We start from the raw sequence: 21,609 nt of genomic DNA on the forward strand, positions 1-21,609 counted from the left end.
GCAGGATGAATTCCCATGAAGAGCAGCCTCAGTCAGATGCAGCTACTGCTGCTGCTACCCCGTCTTCCACCGATGATGATGATGGGATGACCTGGTGGTACAAGTGGTTATGCAGACTGGCTGGCATCATTGGGGGCATCTGTGAGTATTTCCTTTACTCCTCCCACCCCACAGTTTTTTCCTCCAGTGATTCCTCTATCCCCGCACCTCCAGAACAAAGTCCCAAGACCCAATTTGCCTCCTATGGTGAGGGCTTGCTTTGCACCGACTGGCTGATTTTGTGTCTTTGGGGATTTTTTGCTTTAATTTTCTCTCCTGTTGGGGGTGGGGGAATAGCACTGCAAACTTTTTGTACACATGTTTTTGGGGTGGGTTGTTTTTTTTTTAAAAAAACATGTTTTGTCACTCTTCTGTTGTGAGCTGTCAACAGGACTAAGCTCTTGACTGCCTTCATTTAAATATAGTTAGTATTTAACTATAGGTAAATAAATACCTACATCAGGGTGTGCAATATGCAAAACAGATCAAAAGTGCAACAGGGTAGTGCCTATTTTGCATTAGCAAATGTTTGTATTTCTGCATTGCATTTTGGTGTTTGAGTTACTCAGAGTCACTTCATTGTTGTTTTTTAAAAAAATATTAATATCCCACCTTTTCTCAAAGGAGCTCAAGGCTCTCCCCCTCCCCATTTTATCCTCGCAACAACCCTGTGAGGTATGTGAGGCTGGGAGGCAACAACTAGTCCAAGCTCAGCCAGTGGTCTCTCTCATGTCTCAGTCTACAGTGGTGTCATGTGGGGAACACCCACTGAATCAGATCAAAGGTCCAGCCAGCCAGATGCCACCAGGAAACCAGTAAGAAGGGTACCATGATATGTCATTCCATATTCTTCACCTCCAGGATCTGATATTCAGTGGGTACTCTGCTTCCGACCATGGAGGCTCCACTATCTTATCAGGGCCAGTCGATGTTGACTCAGGCCACATCTGCACTACACATTTAAAGCAATAACATACCACTTTAAACAACCATGCCTTCCCACAAAGAATCCTGGGACCTGTAGTTTGCTAAGGGTGCTGAGAGATGTTAGAAGACCTCCTATTCCCTTCACAGAGCTACAGTTCCCCGAGTTCCCTGTGAAGAGGGATCAACTATTAAATCACACTGGAATTGTAGCTCTGTGAGGCAGGGACATGAGAACTGGGACCTTATTGGTGGTGACTCCATGCTTGTGACACACCCTTTCAAGTTATTTGCATATGTCTGCCATCAGCGCAGCTGGACTTTTTATATAAAAACCACACGTTTCCAGGGTCTTTTTCCTTGAATGATTTAATAGGGCAGCTGGCCTGAAACTTTTGTTTTAGTTTTGTGTTGTTTCTGGCTTTTTTCTAATATTAAGTTTGTTTTCATTCATTACAATGGCCCTTTGCTAGCCTGTGGGTTAGTTAAGGGACTTGGTTTGACTGGTTCTTGATTTGTTTTTGTTTCTAATTGAAATGTAATATTGCATTTTGTGTTTGCCGTAAGCTGCCTTGCAAGGATGTTGCTCTAAAAGGTGGCCTGGAAACATTCAAATAAATAAAAGCAGATAGATAGAATGAAGCTCTTTTCAAAAAGTGCACCCTCTCTCATTCAGGAATGGAATGGAGGGCCCAGCCGACTGGGTACAGGAGCACTCCGTGCTGTACCATTTTGTTGCAGAGCCCATTTGTATAGTTGATTTGCTCGTTCTCTGGTATTTTGCATTTCTAAGCAGAGTTTACTTTTGTAGAAGTCAGTGTTTTTAAAAAGCGTTTTGCAAAGGCTGATTAAGTTGGGGACTGTACCTGAGACACTTGCTTACGACTTGAAAGAACTTCTCCCTTGCTACACCCAGCCATGGATACCTGTTCCCAGTTGCTTCTCTGTAATGTGATTTCTTCCTCATGGTTTAGGGCACACCTGATAGCGGGGCTGAACTTTGTTCCTGCTGTACTTTGCTCCCTATGTTTAAACTTGTTGTGTAATATTTTGTCAAGCTGGTATTCCTCAGACCCAGGCCACTCTTTCTGTTCCTTGGATCCCTCTTCACGCCACACCCCTCACCAGCCAAGTGTTGACCCCTCCTTGAGCAGAGGCTCCAGGTTGCCCCCAAGATTGAGGGGGCCCAGCAGATGTGGCGCGTGACATCACAGGCACGATGCATGTGCAACTTCTGTCCTCAGAAGGAGGCCGAGCACTCTGGCGGAGGCTGGGTGCTGAAACTGCAGCACGCACAGGGTTCCCTTCAAACAAATATCGAGAAGATTTTTTCCCCTTGAACTCTGATAATGCTTCCTGCATGTCTACATGGAGGTTAGCAGTGGCGTAGCGTGGGGGGTGCAGGGGGGGCCGGCCGCACCGGGCGCAACATCTGGGGTTAGGGCAAATCCACAGGTTAGGGGGCGCAAATCCACGGGTTAGGGGGCGCAAATCCACAGGTTAGGGGGCGCAAATTACTTGCCTTGCCCCGGGTGCTGACAACCCACGCTACGCCACTGGAGGTTAGAGAGGGGTGTGTGAGGCTGTAGAATCTGGCCTACTGTACAAAAATTCACATTCATTGTCCCAGCCACTATTCTCCTTGCATCATGGGCGAGCTGGCTCTGGCTATAGTAGAATTTGGCTGGGTTCCACTCTCTGCTTCTCCTACCCACTTGTTAGGGAAAGTTTCACCTGCTAAAATTCTCAGACCTTTGGCTGCTTTTAAAGGCAGCACTTCCCCCTGCCCCTCCCCACCCACAAAAAAAGCAACTATGCCCTGAACAGTCCGAAAATAAGCCTTGGAACCACCTGGGATTTGGTCCTCATTAAACTTGCAGCAAGGTTCTCTGCATCCGATACAACATCAGACCCCTTTCGCGGTCGTCAGCAGGTAACTTAATCCCAGTATTATGCGACACTGCTCATGAAAAAACAAGGGCCAGCAGAGCTGAGTTGACAAGAAATAATGGCACAAAGAAAACAGATGCAGACAGATGCACTCAATTCTCCCACCCACCCCAAAAAAACCCTACAAAAATTAGTTTTGGAAACATTGTCGGAGTTTGTAGAGAACAAATGTCCAGTTCTCAAAGCTCTCGGAACCCAGTCTGGTTACGTCCAGGAGAATCACATCAAAGTTTTTCCTCTGCTATGAAAGCAGAGCGTGACCTTAGGCAGGTGACTAGCCCTCAGCGTCAGAACCTGTCCTCAGAATGGCCACAAAATTTTGTCATCTTCATCATGTGATGTCATTTTGCAGCTTCACTTCTCACAGTCCATGGTTGAACTGTGGAACTCACTCCCACAAGATGTAGTGATAACAACCAACCTGGATGGCTTTAAAAGAAGATTCGTAGCCAAAATCATGGAGGACAAGGGTATGGATCTTGATGTCCACTGTTGGAAGCGGTGAATACCATTGTTAGTGTGCCTCTTGGAGTGAAGTCAGACTGCTGTGATCTTCTGTGGTGTGCAAGCCTGGGCAGTATTTGGAGGTCCTGGGTTGCCCAGACTACAAGCCTCTCAGCCTCATCGATGTGGTACAGAAGAAAGCAGAGCAATATGTTTGGCACCAGCTTGGCTGCAGGATTTGCTGGAAGGAGGACAGCAAGGTGCCATCCATCTTAGGGACTCCAAATTTGTGTAGGATTTACTCCTTAGCCTTCCCCGTCCCCTGAAGATATCCCACAAGGCAGTGGAGGTTTAGGATCAGGGTTTTTCTTCAGCTAGATGGGCTACCTTCCTAGAAGAGTTTGGATTTGATATCCCGCTTTATCACTACCCTAAGGAGTCTCAAAGCGGCTAACATTCTCCTTTCCCTTCCTCCCCCACAACAAACACTCTGTGAGGTGAGTGGGGCTGAGAGACTTCAGAGAAGTGTGACTAGCCCAAGGTCACCCAGCAGCTGCATGCGGAGGTTCTCCAGATTACGAGTCTACTGCTCTTAACCACTACACCACACTGGCTCTCCTAGGTTGATGAGCCCCATCTGCCCCTCACTTCCCTCTACAACATGAATGCAAAACAACTTCTTCACTGTTGGACCCACTATTGGTCTCATCCACTCAATCCACCAGAGCCTGTTTTCACGTGCAGGAGTAGTCCCTGACTCAGCAAGGGTTTGAGACCCATCAGCTATCCTTACCTGGTTAGCCGGCCAGTTGAAGCTGCTCCTGGGTTATGGCCACTGTCACATCCTGGCAACTTCTAGGAGTCACAGGTGAGAGCTGGTGGGGGGGGGGAGGTGGTGGACAAGCTACCCCAGAAGTAGCATGTTATGTCCCCTGCCAGATGTACTACCCCTCCCCTAACACCTCATAGGTAAAGGTAAAGGGTCCCCTGACCACTAGGTCCAGTCGCGGACGACTCTGGGGTTGCAGCGCTCATCTCGCTTTATTGGCCAAGGGAGCTTCCGGGTCATGTGGCCAGCATGACTAAGCCGCTTCTGGCGAACCAGAGCAGCGCACGGAAATGCCGTTTACCTTCCCGCCAGAGCGGTACCTATTTATCTGCTTGCACTTTGACGTGCTTTCAAACTGCTAGGTTGGCAGGAGCTGGGACTGAGCAACGGGAGCTCACCCCATTGCGGGGATTCGAACTGCCAACCTTCTGATCGACAAGTCCTAGGCTCTGTGGTTTAGACCACAGCGCCACCTGCATCCCTCTAACACCTCATACACCCCAGTATATACCAGTGTAGACAGACCAGTTGCTGGGAAATGCAAGTGGACAGAGTGTGCTGTTTCACTCAAGACCTTCTTGGGAGCCTCCCAGAGGAATCAGGTCAGTCACTGTGAGAACAAGATGCCTTGACCCACCAGGGCTGATCTTAACATTTTCTGCCTGCTTTGTCCTTTCAGCATGTGCCTTTGCTGGCCTCTTTAACTGTGTGACCATCCACCCTCTCAACATCGCAGCTGGCGTTTGGATGATGTAAGTAAACTTGACTTCCTTTGCGGTGACTATTTGTTTCGAGTACCAGGGTGCTGCAAGTCAACAGCAACTGAGATGGAAGTCTGTTGCAAATGCAGAAGCAGGCAATGAATGATTTGTCCTGGTGGGATGTGTGGCCTTTGCACTGCCCACTCAGCAGTCTCTGGCCTTCCTACCAGTTCCAACCCCTCCAGGCTGAATCTACACAGATATAAAAAAACCTGTGAAAGTGCTTTTTTTAAAAAAATTAAAAAGTAGTAAAGTATATATGGAATTTGCCACTAGCTCATCAGTGCCACCTAGTGTCACATTTGTTTAATACACTTAAAATGCAATTAAAACGTTATACAGTGGTACCTCTGGTTGTGAATGGGATCCATTCCAGAGGCCCGTTTGCAAAATGAGCAGAACACAACCTGCACCTGCGTGTCTGCATGTGCGCGGGTCGCGATTTACCGCTTCTGCGCATGTGTGTGATGTCATTTTGCACACCTGTGCATGCGCGAGTGGCGAAACCCAGAAGTAACCCTTTCCATTACTTCCGGGTCGCCACAGGACGCAACCTGAAAACGCTCAACCTGAAGCAAACGTAACATGAGGTATGACTGTATTTGCAGCTGAGTCCCTGTGGCTCCGAAAATAGAAAACCGTTCAGAGTGGCTTTGGGAGAGGGCCACAGCTTACTGGTAGAGCAAGGCTTAATCCCTGGCATCTCCAGGAGAGCAACTGTCAATCAATGCAGACGGTTCTGAGCTAGATGGACATGGGGTCTTACTGAGTACTAGGCAATTCCATGTGTCAACGGGCTGTTTGTTCAGAACCACGAGGACTAGAATCTTACCTTATTTCTAGGGAAAGAGCCATAGCTCAGTGCTAGAGCATCTGCTTTGGATGCAGAAGGTCCCAGGTCCAATTCCCAACATCTCTAGGTGTGGCTGGGAAGTCTCTTGCTCTTAAATCCCAGAGAGCTGCTGCCAGTTTATTTTATGCAATTTTAATTGAAAATATTTTAAAGCCACATTTCTGAGTAAATGCCCCAGGGCAAGCAAGGTGGAAGATTTAAAACAACAACAACACAGTACAAACTGGAAAACTTTTAAAACACTACAAAATTTAAAATACTTAAAATTAGAAGTAAAATAAAACACAGAACCCAAGACAACATAATTGAGTCAGACCAAGCTAACAATCACCGTACCTGGAGGGTCGGCTGCATTTAAAGGCACACCAACCACACCCACACTTTCTGAAACAACGAGAACTGAAACACAGCCAAATATTGAAATTTGTGCTTCTCTGGATTTTGCAGTGCAGTTCTCCAGCCAGCTCATATGTCCAAATTTGCACAGATGAAGGTAAAGTGTGCCTATCAGTACATAGATCAGTGAAAGTAACATATAAAAATGCTTTATATATGGGGAAATTGCCGTCTTAGCTGTCTCTTAGTGCAGCCCCAGGTCACTGAGCCTGAGCTTCCACAACCACTGCCTGCCATGAACCATAGCTGTCAACGTTTCCCCTTTTTTTAAGGGAAATTCCCTTATTCCGAATAGGATTCCTTGAAAGAAAAGGGGAAAGTTGACAGCTATGCCATGAACCACCAATGGCAGGATTGGTAGCAGCAGCAGATATGTTCTGTGCTTAAGGTAATGTTTTATTCTCTTGCTAGTTGTGCTGTTTTAAATGTGCATTTTATATTTGACATTATTAATGTTTTCTTTTGAAATGTTTAAGATAATTTGTTTGTTAACATTGCTGCGTTAAATGCACATTCTGTAGTTGGCCTCTTTTGCAATGTTCTGTTTTGAAATATTTAAGATAATATTTTAGTTTCCTGTTAAATATCTTTGTTTGAATGTATACTTGAATTTCTTTAGTAATGTTTTATTCTGGATTGTTTTATTTGATGTTTCAATGTCGGTTCTAAGCTGCTTTGAGATTTTTTAATTAAGAATATAAAGCAGTAGAGAAATGAATAATAATAGGCAAAAATTCATAACAAAATGTGCACATAGGAAAAAGTTTGGGGGTGGTTTTTCATGTGGACTTTTTTTTTTACAAAGGAAAATATTGCACATTTGTAGAAACATAGAGAACTGAACTTAAAATCAGAAAAATGAGAAACTGAGAGAAACCAAAACTGGCAGATTTGCCCATTCCAATTACAGTGGATCTCAAATGCCTTGTCTCCCGAACAAATTGATTCCCGAACGATTGAAACCCAAAAGTGAGTGTTCCGGTTTTCAAACAATTTTTGGAAGCTGAACGTTCGGCGCAGCTTCCGCAGCTTCTGATTGGCTGCAGGACGCTCCTACAGCCAATCGGAAGCCATGCCTTGTTTTTCGAACGGTTCTGAGTTAACGGACTTCCGGAACGCATTCTGTTCAAGAACCAAGGTACGACTGTACTAGCTAAATAGCCCTCTGGCCCCAGTAAGGTTATAAAAGCTTAGAACCTAAAGCGGTCTAAGAGTTTCACTGGCTGTGGTGTCTAGGACTTTTGAGAAAAGGCAAGCAAGGGTTGACATGGTAGAAGTTCATAAAATTATGCATGGCATGAAGAAAGTGGGTAGAAAAAAGTTTAAATCCCTCTCTTATAACGCTAGAACTCATGGGCATCCAACATGGCTGAAAGTCAAATAATTTAGGACAGACGAAAGGGTGGACTTCTTCTCTTATTGTAGAGAAGATCTTGCTCCCACAGGAGGTAGTGATGGCCACCAACTTTAAGACGCCTTTAAGAGAATATTAGGTAAATTCATGGAGGAGAAGGCTATCCATGATTTCTAAGCTATGATGGCTCTACCCTGTCTCCACACTTCAAAGCAGCAATGCTTCTGAATGCTGGAAACAACAGGAGAAGACAGAGCTCTTGTCCTTGGCTTCTGCTTGTGGGTTTCCTATGGGGCAACTGGTTGGCCACAGTGAGAACAGGATGCTGGACTAGATGGGCCATTGGCCTGATCCAGCAAAAAATTCATGCGTTCACCGGATGGGTCCTTTCATTATGGATGGGGTGGGTTCTCTCTGGTTTTGAGTGTGACTTCTTGCCCCAAAGGTTGAATGCCTTCGTCCTTTTCTTGTGCGAGGCCCCCTTCTGCTGCCAGTTCATCGAGTTTGCAAACGCTGTGTCAGCAAGGGCAGACAAACTGCGTCCATGGCAGAAAGGTGCCTTCTACTGCGGGTAAGTGTGTCCTGGGGTTGGGAGTGACTCTGGATTGCCAATATTGTGCCAGAGGGATTCAAGTGCATACCAGAGCTCTAAATTTGCACAGTTAAAGTGCTCTGGCATAACAAATCCACAGTAAACACAACAAAGCATACTCTTTGTGGTTTGGAAGGGGACGATGACTAATGAGAAGAATCACAGAATCATAGAATAGTTACAGGTAGGTAGCTGTGTTGATCTGCCATAGTCGAAACAAAATAAAAAAGTTACTTCCAGTAGCACCTTAGAGACCAACTAAGTTTGTTATTGGTATGAGCTTTTGTGTGCATGCTCCCTTCTTCAGATACACTGAAACAGGAGTCACCAGACCCTTATATATTGTGAGTGGGTGGGGAGGGGTATTATTCAGAAGGGTGGTGGGAATGGGTGATTGGCTGATAGGTGTGGTAAACCTGTTGACAACTGTTAACGACTGCAATTGGTCTTACAGGAAAAAGCAAGGGATGAGATGGCTAAAAATAGCTTTATCATGTATAATGAGATAAGAATCCAATGTCTCTATTCAGACCAGGTCTCTCCATGGTTTTAATTTTGGTAATAAGTTGCAATTCAGCAACTTCTCTTTCCAGTCTATTTCTGAAATCATAGAATTGTAGAGTTGAAAGGGACCATGAGGACCATCAAGTCCAAACCCCTGCAATGCAGCGATCTTTAATAATAATAATAATAATAATAATAATAATAATAATAATAATAATAATTTATTTATACCCCACCCATCTGGCTGGGCCTCCCCAGCCACTCTGGGCGGCTTCCATAGAAACCAAAAATACAGTAAAATATCACACGTTAAAAACTTCCCTGAACAGGGCTGCCTTAAGATGTCTTCTGAATGTCAGGTAGTTGTTTATCGCTTTGACATCTGATGGGAGGGCGTTCCACAGGGTGGGCGCCACTACCGAGAAGGCCCTCTGCCTGGTTCCCTGTAGCTTTGCTTCTCGCAATGAGGGAACTGCCAGAAGGCCCTCAGCGCTGGACCTCAGCGTCCGGGCAGAACGATGGGGGTGGAGACGCTCCTTCAGGTATACTGGACCGAGACCATTTAGGGCTTTAAAGGTCAGCACCAACACTTTGAACTGTGCTTGGAAACGTACTTTTACCCAACATGGGACTCAAACCCATAACCCTGAAATTAAAAGTCTCATGCTCTACCAACTGAGCTATCCCAGAGTTCATATATATATATATATATAGCATTTGTACCCTACTCTTCAGCCAAAAAGGTTCCTAGAGCAGCTTGCAATACAAACAAAACAAGACAGTTCCTACCCACAAGCTTACAATCTAACAAGAACCCACATGACACGCAAGGGGGAAAGGACACAGAGGGTAGAGGAAAACAAAAAACACAGGCACAGATTTCTAGACAGTTGTTCCTGTATTGACCATCTGGTCCTGTATAGGGTCAGGAGGTGCCTGATGAAGCTGGGCCTCAAGTAAAGCTGATGAAATGAGCCTGGCTTCCTGGGGTGGAATGGCTGCCCTCAAGTAACAGTTAAGGAAGAAGAGGCCTGGTGGAGGCTGGCCTACTCCCTGGGAAGAGTGGTTGATAATTAAACAACTCTGGGAATTGTAGTTCTGTGAGGGGAATGGGGTTTTCTAAAAATTCTCAGCTAACTACAATTCTCAGGATTCTTTTTTTGAGGGGAAGCCATGACTGTTTAAAACTTATCTAATAAAGCTTTAAATGCATGGTGCAGATGTGGCGAAAATCTTCTAAATCTTTTTTTTTTTTTTTAAAGGTTAATGAGTGTTGCCTGGCGTATGCTTCCTAGAAAAGTTTTTAATGGGCAATTTCTCATATTTGGAGTAGACCTGTTCAGTCATTTGTCCAGTAACTTTCAGTGAATCTACTCTGACAGTGACCTGTTGGATATCACTCAGTATGTTTAAAATACAAATTGTTCTAAACTTCCCCCCCCCCTTGAATGAGTTTGGTTCTTGAAGCTGGGTATGTTTTTCCTCTCCGCAGACCCCTTTCCAATATCTGATTTGTATGTACCCTAAATCTGGTTGTGTGATTAAAACACATTGTAATTCATGGGCATGCATGCCTAACTTGGGTTCATTCATTTCAATAGGTCATTTCAGTGACCATTTGGAAGCGAAAAATCTGAGGTCACAAATCCTGCACAAGCAAACGCTTGGTCCACATTTGGGTCCTTGTTTTGCTAGGCATCCTGTGTTGAAGTGGATTGCAGCACGACACTGCCTTAACTTCACAAGTTTCCTCTCTTTCCCCCCAGGATGGCTATATTCCCAGTTATACTGAGTCTGACTCTGACAACTTTATTAGGCAATGCCATTGCCTTTGCGACGGGAGTGCTCTATGGACTTTCAGCATTAGGCAAAAAGTAAGAGAGAAGAGTTTTCCCTCCCTCCCTGTTTCAGCCAGTGGATTGCTGGTCTTTCTTGGGTGCTGTGCTTGTCAAAACCACCACTCACTCCAAGCTCCTATGCTGTCTTTTGCCTTTTGTAGGGGAGATGCCATCACGTATGCAAGGATGCAGCAGTTGCAGCAACGGAAGCAAACAAACGAAGTAGGGGTGACAGGAAGTGTCGAACCGCAGGCCGTGTGACATCGCCATTCTTTTGAGGCCAGTCATTCCCATCTCATTGAAAAGCAAAGCTTGGGAATTCACTCCAGCCTTAGAAACTGGCCTTGGAATCCTGTGCTGTGAAACTCTTTCAAAACTTCTAATTTCAAGCCGGAGAGTGCAGAATGAAAACATACCTTCTCCTTTGTCCTCAGAACATTTTTTAAAAAACAAAAACACATTTATGCAACACTGTGAATCTTATATGCTGCAGCTTTAAGGGGGCAGGATTTAATGTGGGGGTCCTCCCTTCTCCCACCCTGCTTCTTTCTCAGGTTGGTGTGGAACCAAACAGGGTGAACAAGCCCCATTTGTCACATCACTGTGGTGGACTCTTAGTCGCCTGTGTTGCAACAGCCTTTTGATACAGTTTTAGCAGCTCAATACGGTACTTCTGAGATCATCAGAAGCTACATTCTGGGCCTTGATTTTATTTTGACATTTGGGGTGATGGGGAAGCTATTTTGGGAGCTGGAAAATGTGGTACCAAATGAATTCTAGGACCTCAGTTTTGAATATCTGAGCCACCAACCCAGTCTCTGATTTGGTGTTCTCTCTTAGAGTTACAAACTTTGGGGGCTTGATGGACCTTGCTGTCTTCCTACTTTAGAGTCTTGTTTTCCCACCTCTGCATTGCAAAGAATTATTCCCCTGGTGAATTTTTAGACCCATTTCTTTAGTAATTTTAGAACTGAGCAAACTGTGTGTTGATTTGTGAGATGCATTTTCTTAAGGAGAGAAATTACTTGAAAACCTTTAGTTTGTTTGCATTTGGTATTTTTCCTTTTAGGATTATTCAGCGGGGTGGGGTGGGGGGGAGGAATAGCTTTTGCTGTGGGGGAAAAGGATAACTTTTTGGAGTGATCCTGGCTTCCAGGGGTGGAAAGGGTAGCCATTGTTGCATCCCAAAGTCTAGCAAAGGACCCCCTGCTTCCTTGAGAGAACTGTCACTCTCACTTTGCAGCAAAGATGGCCAGAGGTGGCATGAGAGAATTATTGGTTTACAATACCTCAAAGCATTTCAAGTTAAGGGCCTCAATAAGCCCCTTCCCCGTCTCCCATAAAAAACACTTGAGCTGCAATTATAGGCATTTTTTGTAGATGTAAAAAGCACAAATCTTAGGTTCCATAATGCAATACTGTAAAATGGTTCAAGCAGTTGGCCAATTTTGTTTCTGGTCACTGCTTTTTATAACTGGAAAAAAACTTCCTTGCCCTGAAATGCTATGCAGTTGCAATCTTCTTTGCTACTGCTTAACCTGTTTTACTACTTGATAATTCCACTTTCCGTATTTATACCCTGTAGCTATAAATTTAATTTATTATTCCTTTTCCTTGTAATTTGCTTTGGAAAGCATAAAAAATTTATTATTATTATTTATTTGGAGTTCCTCAAACTGTTCCGGTGGGGGATCTGTTCTCTTGGGGTATAGAACATGAGTCAGGTGCTTTCATTTGTTGGGAAACAATTTCTGTCTACTAGTGTTAGGTCACTGTCTTTTTAGGAAGAGGAAGATGGGGCTAGTTGGGAACTGAGTAGGGCACAGAAATAGTGTGAATAATTAAGTCTATAGATGTAGTTGATAGAAGGGTGTGTGAGAATCTTACCTGCCAGATGCAATGTTGTGTCCCACCGCTAAGGGTCAGTATTTTCAAATGCATTATCAACAAGAAGTGATGGTATTATAGGCTTCCTTTAGGAGGAAATGCTTTGCTAGAGATTCCAGTTTCTTGTTGAAAGATAAGGTTTCAGAGGAAGGGACCTTTGTCAAAAAGCTCACCCCGTCTCTGAAGATTGAACAAAGCTGGATCACTGCCATTTTGAAAGAGCATAAAAGAATAAGGCAGTCTCTTCTCAGGCGTAGTTAATTTTTGTGAATAATTATTGGAGACTCTGGATTCTACATTGTAAGAATTTCTTTTTCTTTTACTGTGCTGTATAAGAGATAACATTTTCTTGTTTCTAGGATGAGTATTGCACAGTATTGTCTGATTTTTCCCTTCAGGTTTTTTTTGTTTTTTTTTTAGCATGCAACAAACATACCACTTGTATTCACCAACACCATCTTTCAAGCAGATGGAAATTCAATGATTTAATTCTAGGATCCCTTCTGAAATTTATTTATCTTGTAAGTCATGGCGGAATGAAAAGCTATTGTTTGAAAGACAGTGCATGCACTCTAGTGCAGGGGCACAGAACCCTTGTCAGCCTGAGGGCCACATTCCCTTTTTGACAACCTTCAGGGGCCACATACCAGAGGCAAAAGTGGGCCAAATGATATTTGTACAGTAGACGAGTTTCAGCACACATTCACACACGCCTTGCTTTCCTCCATCCTGGCAAGCAAGCAAGAGGCACCTTCAGGGTCCTAGGACACATTTCAGCCTGGCAAAACCTCTTGAGGATGTGATGCAGGGCTGCTGAAGGGTGTGGCTTGGGGAGCATTCTGAAGGCCAGTTAGAGAGGCCTGGAGGGCCACAGCTGGCCCCTGAACCTGAGGTTCCCCACCCCTGCTATTAAGGGGCCTCAGCAAGAGCTGTGCTGGATCAGACCAAAGGCCCATCTACTTCAGCATCCTGGTCTTATAGGAGACAACCAGATGCCTGTGGAAAGCTCACAAGACAGACCCAAGCACAACAGCACTCTCCTCACTTGTGATTTCCAGCAACTGGCACATAGAGGCAAGATGTAAACCACCTAGAGAGCTGCAGGTATAGGGTGGTATATAAATTCAATTAACAACAACAACAACAACAACAACAACATCATAGCAACTGTGGCCAATAGCCTTATTATCCTTCACAAATTTGTCCTAACCCATTTTAAAGCCATCTTTGCTTGGTGCCCCTCATGGAACAGCTCTCTGGAGTAAAATCCATAGCTCAACTATGTGCTGTGTGAAGAAGTCTTTACGCCTGTCTCGTGAATTATATGATGCACTAGTGGAGGGATATTGCATAGAGTATGTCCCCTAGATGTTCATGGACTACAATTCCCATCAGCCCCAGCCAACATGGCCAATGGCCAGGGATTCTGGAAGTAAGATCCTGGAAGGCAACTGGCTGGTCATCTCTGGCCTACAGGATAAGCAACCATGAGCAGATGGCCTCCTCCTTTTCAAGGATGTGAATCTTTAGGGCCCATGAGGCAGATGAAGCAGCCCAGCTTAGGCAGTGGAATCCCATGGGTTAGTGCTGGAGTTGTGCAGCTGTGGCTTCCAGGGGGATTTTGCTGGAAGTCACCATACTCCAGTAAGTGAGGCTTTGAGGGGGCGCTGCTACAAGGGTGCACTTTCCTGTTTCTCCTCAGTTGGCAAAATGGGATGGGCCACTTCTGTGAAGCTGAGACTGTTGGCTTGCATCACTGGTCAACGGGGGAAAGGGTTGATCTGAGTAAACCAGTTTTTATTCTGTGTAGAATCCCTTGACAACCACCAGTTTACTGAACATGCCTGTCACTGATCCTCTTTTTGTGTATGCAGTGAATAAAAAGACCATTCTACCTCTGGTAATAAGTTCTTCAGTTTCAAAAGCTACTTACTACAGTGGAATGTGTGTGTGTTTGTGTATGTATGTGCTTCCTGCTGCTAAAGAATGTGCTCTGGAAACAGAAAAAGCAGGATGCATTCTATAGAGCTAATTCCTGTGGATTAAAGAGCTTCTGACCCTTTTGATCTTTTCAGAGCTATTTCAGACTTAGAGGAGCTACTTCCTATCTTATGAAAATTGCACGTGTTTCACTTTTTCTGAAAGTTCCCCAATACAGAATTGGGTGCTTTGCATGGCTTTACTTTTTAATCACTCCAAGTTCTAACCATCATGATTCCAGAAGATAGCTTGAAAGTATGCTGACGTGGATGATGAATGTTCAAAAGACCAAAAGTGAGGGGGAGATATCCAGCAATTGAGGGTTGTGGGGAGTCTTGGTACTACTGAAAAGCTCCTACTTCTTCTGTAGTTGTTGAGCTTAACCTAGTCCAGGCATGTCCAAAGTCAATTTCGGGTGCTTAATCCGGCCTACCGGTCAGTTTAATCCTGCCCCTGTGGTAATTTTTTTCCTGGGGTAAAATCCTAAAAAACCCTCAACAACTTCAATCCTAAAAAAAGGTTAACAACTTTGGTTGGCCCTTTGGTCGGCCCTCACGACCCTTCACTTCATCAAATCTGGCCCTCTTTGAAAAAAGTTTGGACACCACTGAACTAGTCCATAAAGCCCTCCCCCTTTTCTCCATTCCCCTCTTGCACTGTCTTCTTTGCCAAGCAATTATTCAGTATTTGAAAAATGGCACTATTAAAGCAAATATGTGTGCTTGGGCTGCAAATACAAGAACAGAATGCAATGCCATTTGCTGACATTTTAAATACATAAACATTTTCCATCTAGTTCAATAAATAGTTGGGGCTTCCTCTTCTCCTTAGAAGTAGTATGAAACCAATATGCAGTTTAAAAAGCTAAAGCTGCCTATGGTTAATACACATAATGCATTCTGATGTTTGGCGTTGGATTCCATGGTGTGGTCGTTGGGGCTGCTAACTTTTTCAACTGGTTCCTGCAGCTGTGCCTCTCACTGCAGTTTTCTGAGCAGATGACTTTGCTGACTTTGCTCTCCATGATATGAAAAGAAACCCTTGTTTATTTCTGTTTGTCAAGTCCAGGAGTTAGGTGGTAATGATGATAATGATATTGGTCAGGTCACTTGGTAATGGCAGCAACAGTTGTGCTGAATGTGATCAGAGCTGCCAGTGGAATCTGGGTCCTTGGCAGACTTCTTGAATGCTATTGGCTAAACGTCTTATAGACAGGGGCCCATAGCAATCTGGTGTTCTTTTCTATTTCCATTGTCTCTCATGGACCAGGAAAATAGGTGTGGTGATTGTCCGGTAATCTGCTAGACCCAAGCTGAGCACATGGGGAAATGACAAATGGTGCCTCTAGCCAATATTTTGTAGGAGGGATTTCAAACACATACTGAAATGTCAGATTTGCTTAAATAAAGCACTCAGTTGCTCTAGTTCAAATAAATCCATTTTTTAAAAGGGGGGAAATGGACTGTGTGGTTTGGATAGTGATGGAGAAGTCCATTGAAACGCCTGGGATGAACAAATGATTAATTGCACCCATGGCACTTTCTCAAAATTCCAGATATGCTCACTGGCTCACAGATGTTGGCGGCCCTTGGTTCACAATGTTCAAAATGCTTCACACACATCCTAATAGCAGACCTTGCAAGGTAGGTCAGTATCATTGTTTTCATATTGCAGATGGAGGGAGCTAATAAAGAGAGAGTGGCTTGCCTTCAACCATTTAATGAGTTTGTGACTGAGGCAAGGTTCCAACTGAGAACTTTCTGGTGTGTATTGCAACCTTTTAGCTGCCATGGCACCTGTCAGTTTTTAGGAAATTAATAAATGCATATGAGCAATAATATCCCACCTCCCATCCCAGTTTAAGGACTGGAGGAGCTTGGATAATAAGTTATCACAGTGGTCCACCTGTCATGGCCTCAAAAGTCTCTCATTTGCTCATATTGTAAGGACTTGAATTGATGTTGAAAGTTCATTTAAGGCAGTGGAAAGATTCCATAAATTATTTCTGCCCAGTCCGGAAGTATGATTCAATCTGCTCCAAGGACCTTCCTTTGGTTTCGGGAATGAAAAACGTGAAGATAAGGTTCACTATGCAGATGGCCCCAAAGAAGAAGAAAGGAACCTCCAGACCATACTGTGCCTGGAAAAGAAAAAGAAATTATCCTTTGGACAAGCAGAGAAAGAGGACATGGGGCAGAGTGAAAAGTACTTATTTATGCATTAAATCTATTTCCTAGATGCTCCTCCCACTTTTGACTGTGGCCTTGCCCACTAGTCATATGTGGCCCCTGTGGTAAAAAACAACAACAACATTCCCCAACCCTGCTCTAGACCCTGGTGAGGGTACTGAGACTTTGGCTTCATTCACACCACTATGCACTATGGTGGCACTAGGATGCCACTTTAAACAGTCATAGTTTCCTCCAAAGGATTCTGTGGGTTGTACTGTGGTACCTCGGGTTACATACGCTTCAGGTTACGTACGCTTCAGGTTACAGACTCTGCTAACCCAGAAATAGTGCTTCAGGTTAAGAACAGAAATCATGCTCCGGCGGCACGGCGGCAGCAGGAGGCCCCATTAGCTAAAGTGGTGCTTCAGGTTAAGAACAGTTTCAGGTTAAGAACGGACCTCCGGAACGAATTAAGTACTTAACCCAAGGTACAACTGTAGTTTGTTAAGGGTGCTAAAGGTTCCCAGGATCAGGGGTCAGACTGTTAAAGCAGGTTAGGGCTGTGTAAATGTTACCAGCTTAAAACGCCGCTAGGTCCTTTTTCTCAGTTTCACCTGAAACTGGGTTTGTGGGGAAAACACATCAAAACATAATATTCCATAAGAAATGACACGATAGATAGATTGTGGTGGGGCTGCACTGAAGGTGAATGGGGGTGTGTACATAGCCCCTTTCTGTGGCATATCTCGCAACATGTATGAAGTCTCTTCTTCAGGGCCGTCTTAATCATATGCGGCGCTGGGGTGCAAAGATCTGCCTGGCGCACCCCCCAAGTTGACCTTTTTTAGGGGGGGACCGCAAAGTTGTTGACATTTTTTTAGGGCGGGCCAGCAAGGTGCACACAGCAGAGCTGGCTGGGCTGGCCACCTCAGCAGCAACAGAGGAGCCTGAGGCGGTGGCGGCGGCAGTGGGGGCAGAGCAAGGCTGGGGCCAGGCGCCTGGGGGGGAGGGGTGGGCAAGGAGAGCCCAGCACAACAGTCGAGCCTGAGGTGGCAGTGACTGAGTGAAGCCAGGCGCCTTGTGTGAGCAGCGTGCTCTGGGCGGGCCTCTCAACGGCCCGCCAATCCCAGGCACGCAGGAGAGTGGAATCAGCCGGCTGCCTCAGCACCTCGCTTGCCTGCAGCAGAACTGCTGCTGCGCTCTGACAGGCTCTGCTCTGCTCGGCAGCGGCTGTCGGCTCTTCCCAATCCCCGGACTCCAAATCTCGGTCCCAGACTCTCAGCCTGGCACCCCTGAGAGCCCGGCACCTGAGTGCCCCGCACCCCTTGCACCTATGGGTAAGGCGACCCTGCTCTTCTTCTTCTACTTACCTTAACCAACAGAAAGACTTTTGTCAAGACAAAGGCAGTCAACCAGCTCACAAGAACACACAACCCAGACACTGTCCCTCGGGCCTTCAGTGGGAGAATCTCAGCCATCAGCAGCCAGGTGATGGGACCCCAACCGATGGCATAACCTAGAGACAGGAAAGAGGAGCCACTCTGAAAAACCTGGAAGAGGTGAGGCCTCAGGCAAAGCTGAATGACTAGTCCTTCCTCAAACATGTTAGTGTGGCAAACAAAACAGCTATAAGTGTCAATTTTGATTTAGTTCTGTTCTATAACAGCAGGTGTAGGGAAGCTTTGGCATAAGGAGAGCACTGCTGGCTCAGAGCAAAGGCCCATCTAATCCAGTATCCTGTTGTTATAGTGGCCAACCACATACCCCAAAGTGAAACCAACAAACAAGTTCTGAGCACAACAGCATTCTCCCAACTCATGGTCCCCAGTGACAGGTACTGGAGGTAATACACTTCCATCATGACTGGTAGTCATTGACAGGCTCCTCTTCCTCCATGAATTTGTACAGTACTCTTTTAAAGTCATCCAAGCCGGTGGTCATCATTGCCTCTTGTGAATTCCATAGTTAAACTATGTGCTGTGTGAAGAAGGTCTTTCTCTGATCTGTCCTGCATCTTCCAACATTCGGCTTCACTGGATGTCCGTGAATTCCAGCATTATGACAGACAAGAGAAAAGTTCTTGTCTTTCCACATTCTCCACACCTTGCATAATTTTATACTATAAATGCCCTGTGATCCTCAGTTGAAGGATGGTATATAAATTTAATTTGCAATAACAATAAGCCACATCAAGCTACTGCTTAAAACATTCAGAGGGTATCTGGGTGGCTTCCTGTTCTTGACAATAACATACCTACAATGAAGACCATGGTGGCGATCAGAGGGATGACAGTGAGGCCACTTATCCAGCTGGTAGCCAGGCCCTCATGGCTACTACTGTTAACCATAATTGCTGAATTATGGGAGTATTGAGGTATGAAGTGGATGTAGAAGCCCAAAGTCAAGTTTGAGGCAAGCATAATGATGGCTGTCAAAAAAGAAGAACAACAGTGTGAGATGTGAGGTTTATTTATGTCTGGGAATTTCCTCAACCTGCTCATTATTTCACACCCAGTCTCTGGATCCTGACATTCTAGGGAGATGGCCCTGTGGCTAAGAACATACTGGGTTTTCCCCCCTGTAAAGTGCTTGGGGTAGGAGAACTTTGGCCTACCTCGTGGATGTTGCTGAACTACACCTACCATCCCTAGTGTAGTTTAATGACCAATCTCTCTTCAGAAGGAACTCCAGAACTGTAGCTCTGTGAAGGCCATAAGGGGTTTCCTTAACAGCTTTCAGTACCCTTAACTACAGCTCCCAGAATTCTTGTGTGGAAACCAGGACTGTTTAAAGTGGTATCATAGTGGTTTAAATGTGTGGTGTGAATGTGGCCTAGGCTGGCAAAGGCAAATGTTGCAAAGCACCAGCGGCCCATTTCACTTTATCAGGTATCTGGTTTGGGGGGTGATGGGGAGAGAATGCCCACCCGCACCCCACATGTTCGGTGCTTTCAATTCAATACTTTCTCTCTCCCCTCTCTCTCTCCCCCACACCCCAATGATTGAGCCAAACAATTCCCCAAAGCTGGTTTTGACTCTGCAAAATTGATCTATAGATGCACCAGGTGGGGTGTGATAAGAGTGGACAAAACCTGCACCTGAGATATACAGAAGAACCTTCCTTCCAACTTTGTCCATTGAGAAGGTGGCAACTGCTACTGATGCTAAGCGTATGGCCCCCACGATAACAGCATCATATTGCGGCTCCTGCAAAGGTAAAAGGAGAAAACATTTAGCGTGTCTGAGGCTCCTTCTTCCCTAAGTCAGCATTTTCTTAAAACAGACGCACACAGCGAACAGGAGATAACTGGCCAAACTGGACATGATAATAAATCCTCCCCCGCCCCCAACCCATTTCCCCTTTCTCTCGTGTCTCTTTAGGCTGTAAGCCTGAGGAAAATGAGAGTTTTATTTTTTTCTGTTATGAGAACGAATTTAATAAACTAAGAATGATATTATATTTTTTCTTAATCAATAGCGGATATGGATGAGGAGCAATTTTTTATGGTGATTCCAAATGCCACATTTAGCTTCATGTCTAGTTTGGTGCTGGGGTGTGGGGAATGTACAGGTTATAAAGGTATTTTATTTTATTTATCACCTCTATATGCCACCTTTTCTCAAGGTGGTGTACATCGTTTTCCTCCTCCCCAGTTCATCCTCACAAAAATCCTGTGAGGTAGATTAGGCAGAGATATGGTGACTGGCGCAAGGTCATTCAAGCAGCTTCATGGCTGAGTCAGGATTCGAACCCTGGTCTCCCAGGTCCTGGTCCAACACCCTAACCATTGTGCCACAATGGTAGAATGAAACACACAGTGAACAAGCAGCGCCCTCACTTCTGTAGGCTGATTTGGTATTTGATTCCCTCGATGCTGTTATAAATTAGAACTCCTATCAGCCCATCAGCATAAGCAATGGTCGGGGGAGTTGCGGGGCAGGGGCTGTCTGTATAATGAAAAACTGTAATAAAAACATGGGAAAACCCCTCCCCTTGGGCAGTGATACCCATGTAGAACAGAATGTCTCTCCTTTCATCTGAGGAACGTTGGAAGGCATGCTGTAAAGACTAAATTACATCTGCTCCAAACATTTAAATCACTCTCTTACCACTTTAAACAGTCATGGCTTCCCCCAAAGCATCCTGAGAACTGTTGTTAGAAGGCCCCTTCACAAATGAGAGTTTGCAGGATACTTCAATGGAAGCCAAAAAAGGAAGGCAGTGGGTGGAATGGGGGTGGGGACAGGTCCTGAGGAGAATTTCGGATAAGTAGCTAGCTTACCAATATGACCTCTGTGCTGCTAAATATCACCTGCAAGTATACAAGAATGGGGGTAACCCCTGAGAGCTGCTGCAGGAACCTCATCAACAAGGTGATAACCAGCGGTTTCCAGATGTAGGGCTGCTTGATCTCTTTCCAAGAAATTGGTCTGTTCTAAGGAAATATGGATACAAACGGCTCAGACAGATCCATTTCACACACACCCAGGAACAAGATCAGGATTTCGTGGAATGGCCTCCAAGGAATGGAATGATGCCTTCCCTTTTGCTTGGCTCTCCCTTTCGATAGACAATTGCTCCTATGTGTAGGAGTCTTTGGCCTTCCAGAAAGTGCTGAAGTACCATTCTCCCCTGGGAATTGTAGTTCAGCAGCACCTGAAGGGCCAATGGCTCCTCACACCTGTTCTATATCAAGAAGAAGACAGAATCACATCACACTTGAGGATTTGTTGCCTTCCAGATGAATGGAGGAGAAATTCTTGTGGGAAACTATTTCCATTCAGGGGTATATTCTAGATTTGGCCAACCTCGTGCCCTCTAGGTGTTTTGAACTACAATTCCCACCAGCCCCAGCAAGCATAGGCAACTAGGCAGGCTATTTCAAAAGCTTCAAAGGTGGGGAAGACAGTGCGGGGGAGCCAGGGCCGTCTTAAGCATATCTGGCACCATGGTGCAAGGATCCCTCTGCCGCCCCCCCACCCCCACCCCCACGTTTCCTTCTGGGCAGGCAGTGGCTGCAGGGCAGCTCCTCCGGCGGGGTGGAGGCTCTGGGTGCGGCGCGGCATGGCAGAGGTGGGCGAGGGCGG

General features: G+C 45.3%; 3 protein-coding genes across 4 annotated transcripts in view; 2 read left to right on the plus strand and 1 right to left on the minus strand.

The window, feature by feature from the left end:
* On the plus strand, positions 1-14,265 carry CACFD1 (calcium channel flower domain containing 1). The gene is made up of 5 exons (XM_081848474.1): positions 1-141; positions 4,866-4,938; positions 7,996-8,121; positions 10,413-10,520; positions 10,646-14,265. Exons 1-5 carry the CDS (start codon positions 6-8, stop codon positions 10,743-10,745), a joined length of 543 nt encoding a protein of 180 aa, XP_081704600.1. The 5' UTR covers positions 1-5; the 3' UTR covers positions 10,746-14,265.
* LOC309334238 (uncharacterized protein) overlaps positions 14,140-21,609 on the plus strand; it is a 27,187-nt gene continuing 19,717 nt past the window's right edge. For both annotated transcript variants that reach the window (XM_081848472.1, XM_081848470.1), the window contains exon 1: positions 14,140-14,149. The gene's annotated coding sequence lies outside the window, so the exon portion shown is untranslated. The remainder of the gene's footprint in view (positions 14,150-21,609) is intronic.
* Positions 16,055-21,609, minus strand: part of SLC2A6 (solute carrier family 2 member 6) — a 16,714-nt gene continuing 11,159 nt past the window's right edge. The window contains exons 6-10 of the mRNA XM_081848465.1: positions 20,805-20,957; positions 19,620-19,728; positions 18,777-18,950; positions 17,893-18,038; positions 16,055-16,491 (exon numbers count right to left, since the gene is read on the minus strand). Of these exons, the coding sequence (XP_081704591.1) occupies positions 16,351-16,491; positions 17,893-18,038; positions 18,777-18,950; positions 19,620-19,728; positions 20,805-20,957 (723 nt within the window). The 3' untranslated portion in view covers positions 16,055-16,350. The remainder of the gene's footprint in view (positions 16,492-17,892; positions 18,039-18,776; positions 18,951-19,619; positions 19,729-20,804; positions 20,958-21,609) is intronic.

Source organism: Podarcis erhardii (genome assembly GCF_964252035.2).
Source record: "Podarcis erhardii genome assembly, chromosome: Z".
Taxonomy (NCBI): domain Eukaryota; kingdom Metazoa; phylum Chordata; class Lepidosauria; order Squamata; family Lacertidae; genus Podarcis; species Podarcis erhardii.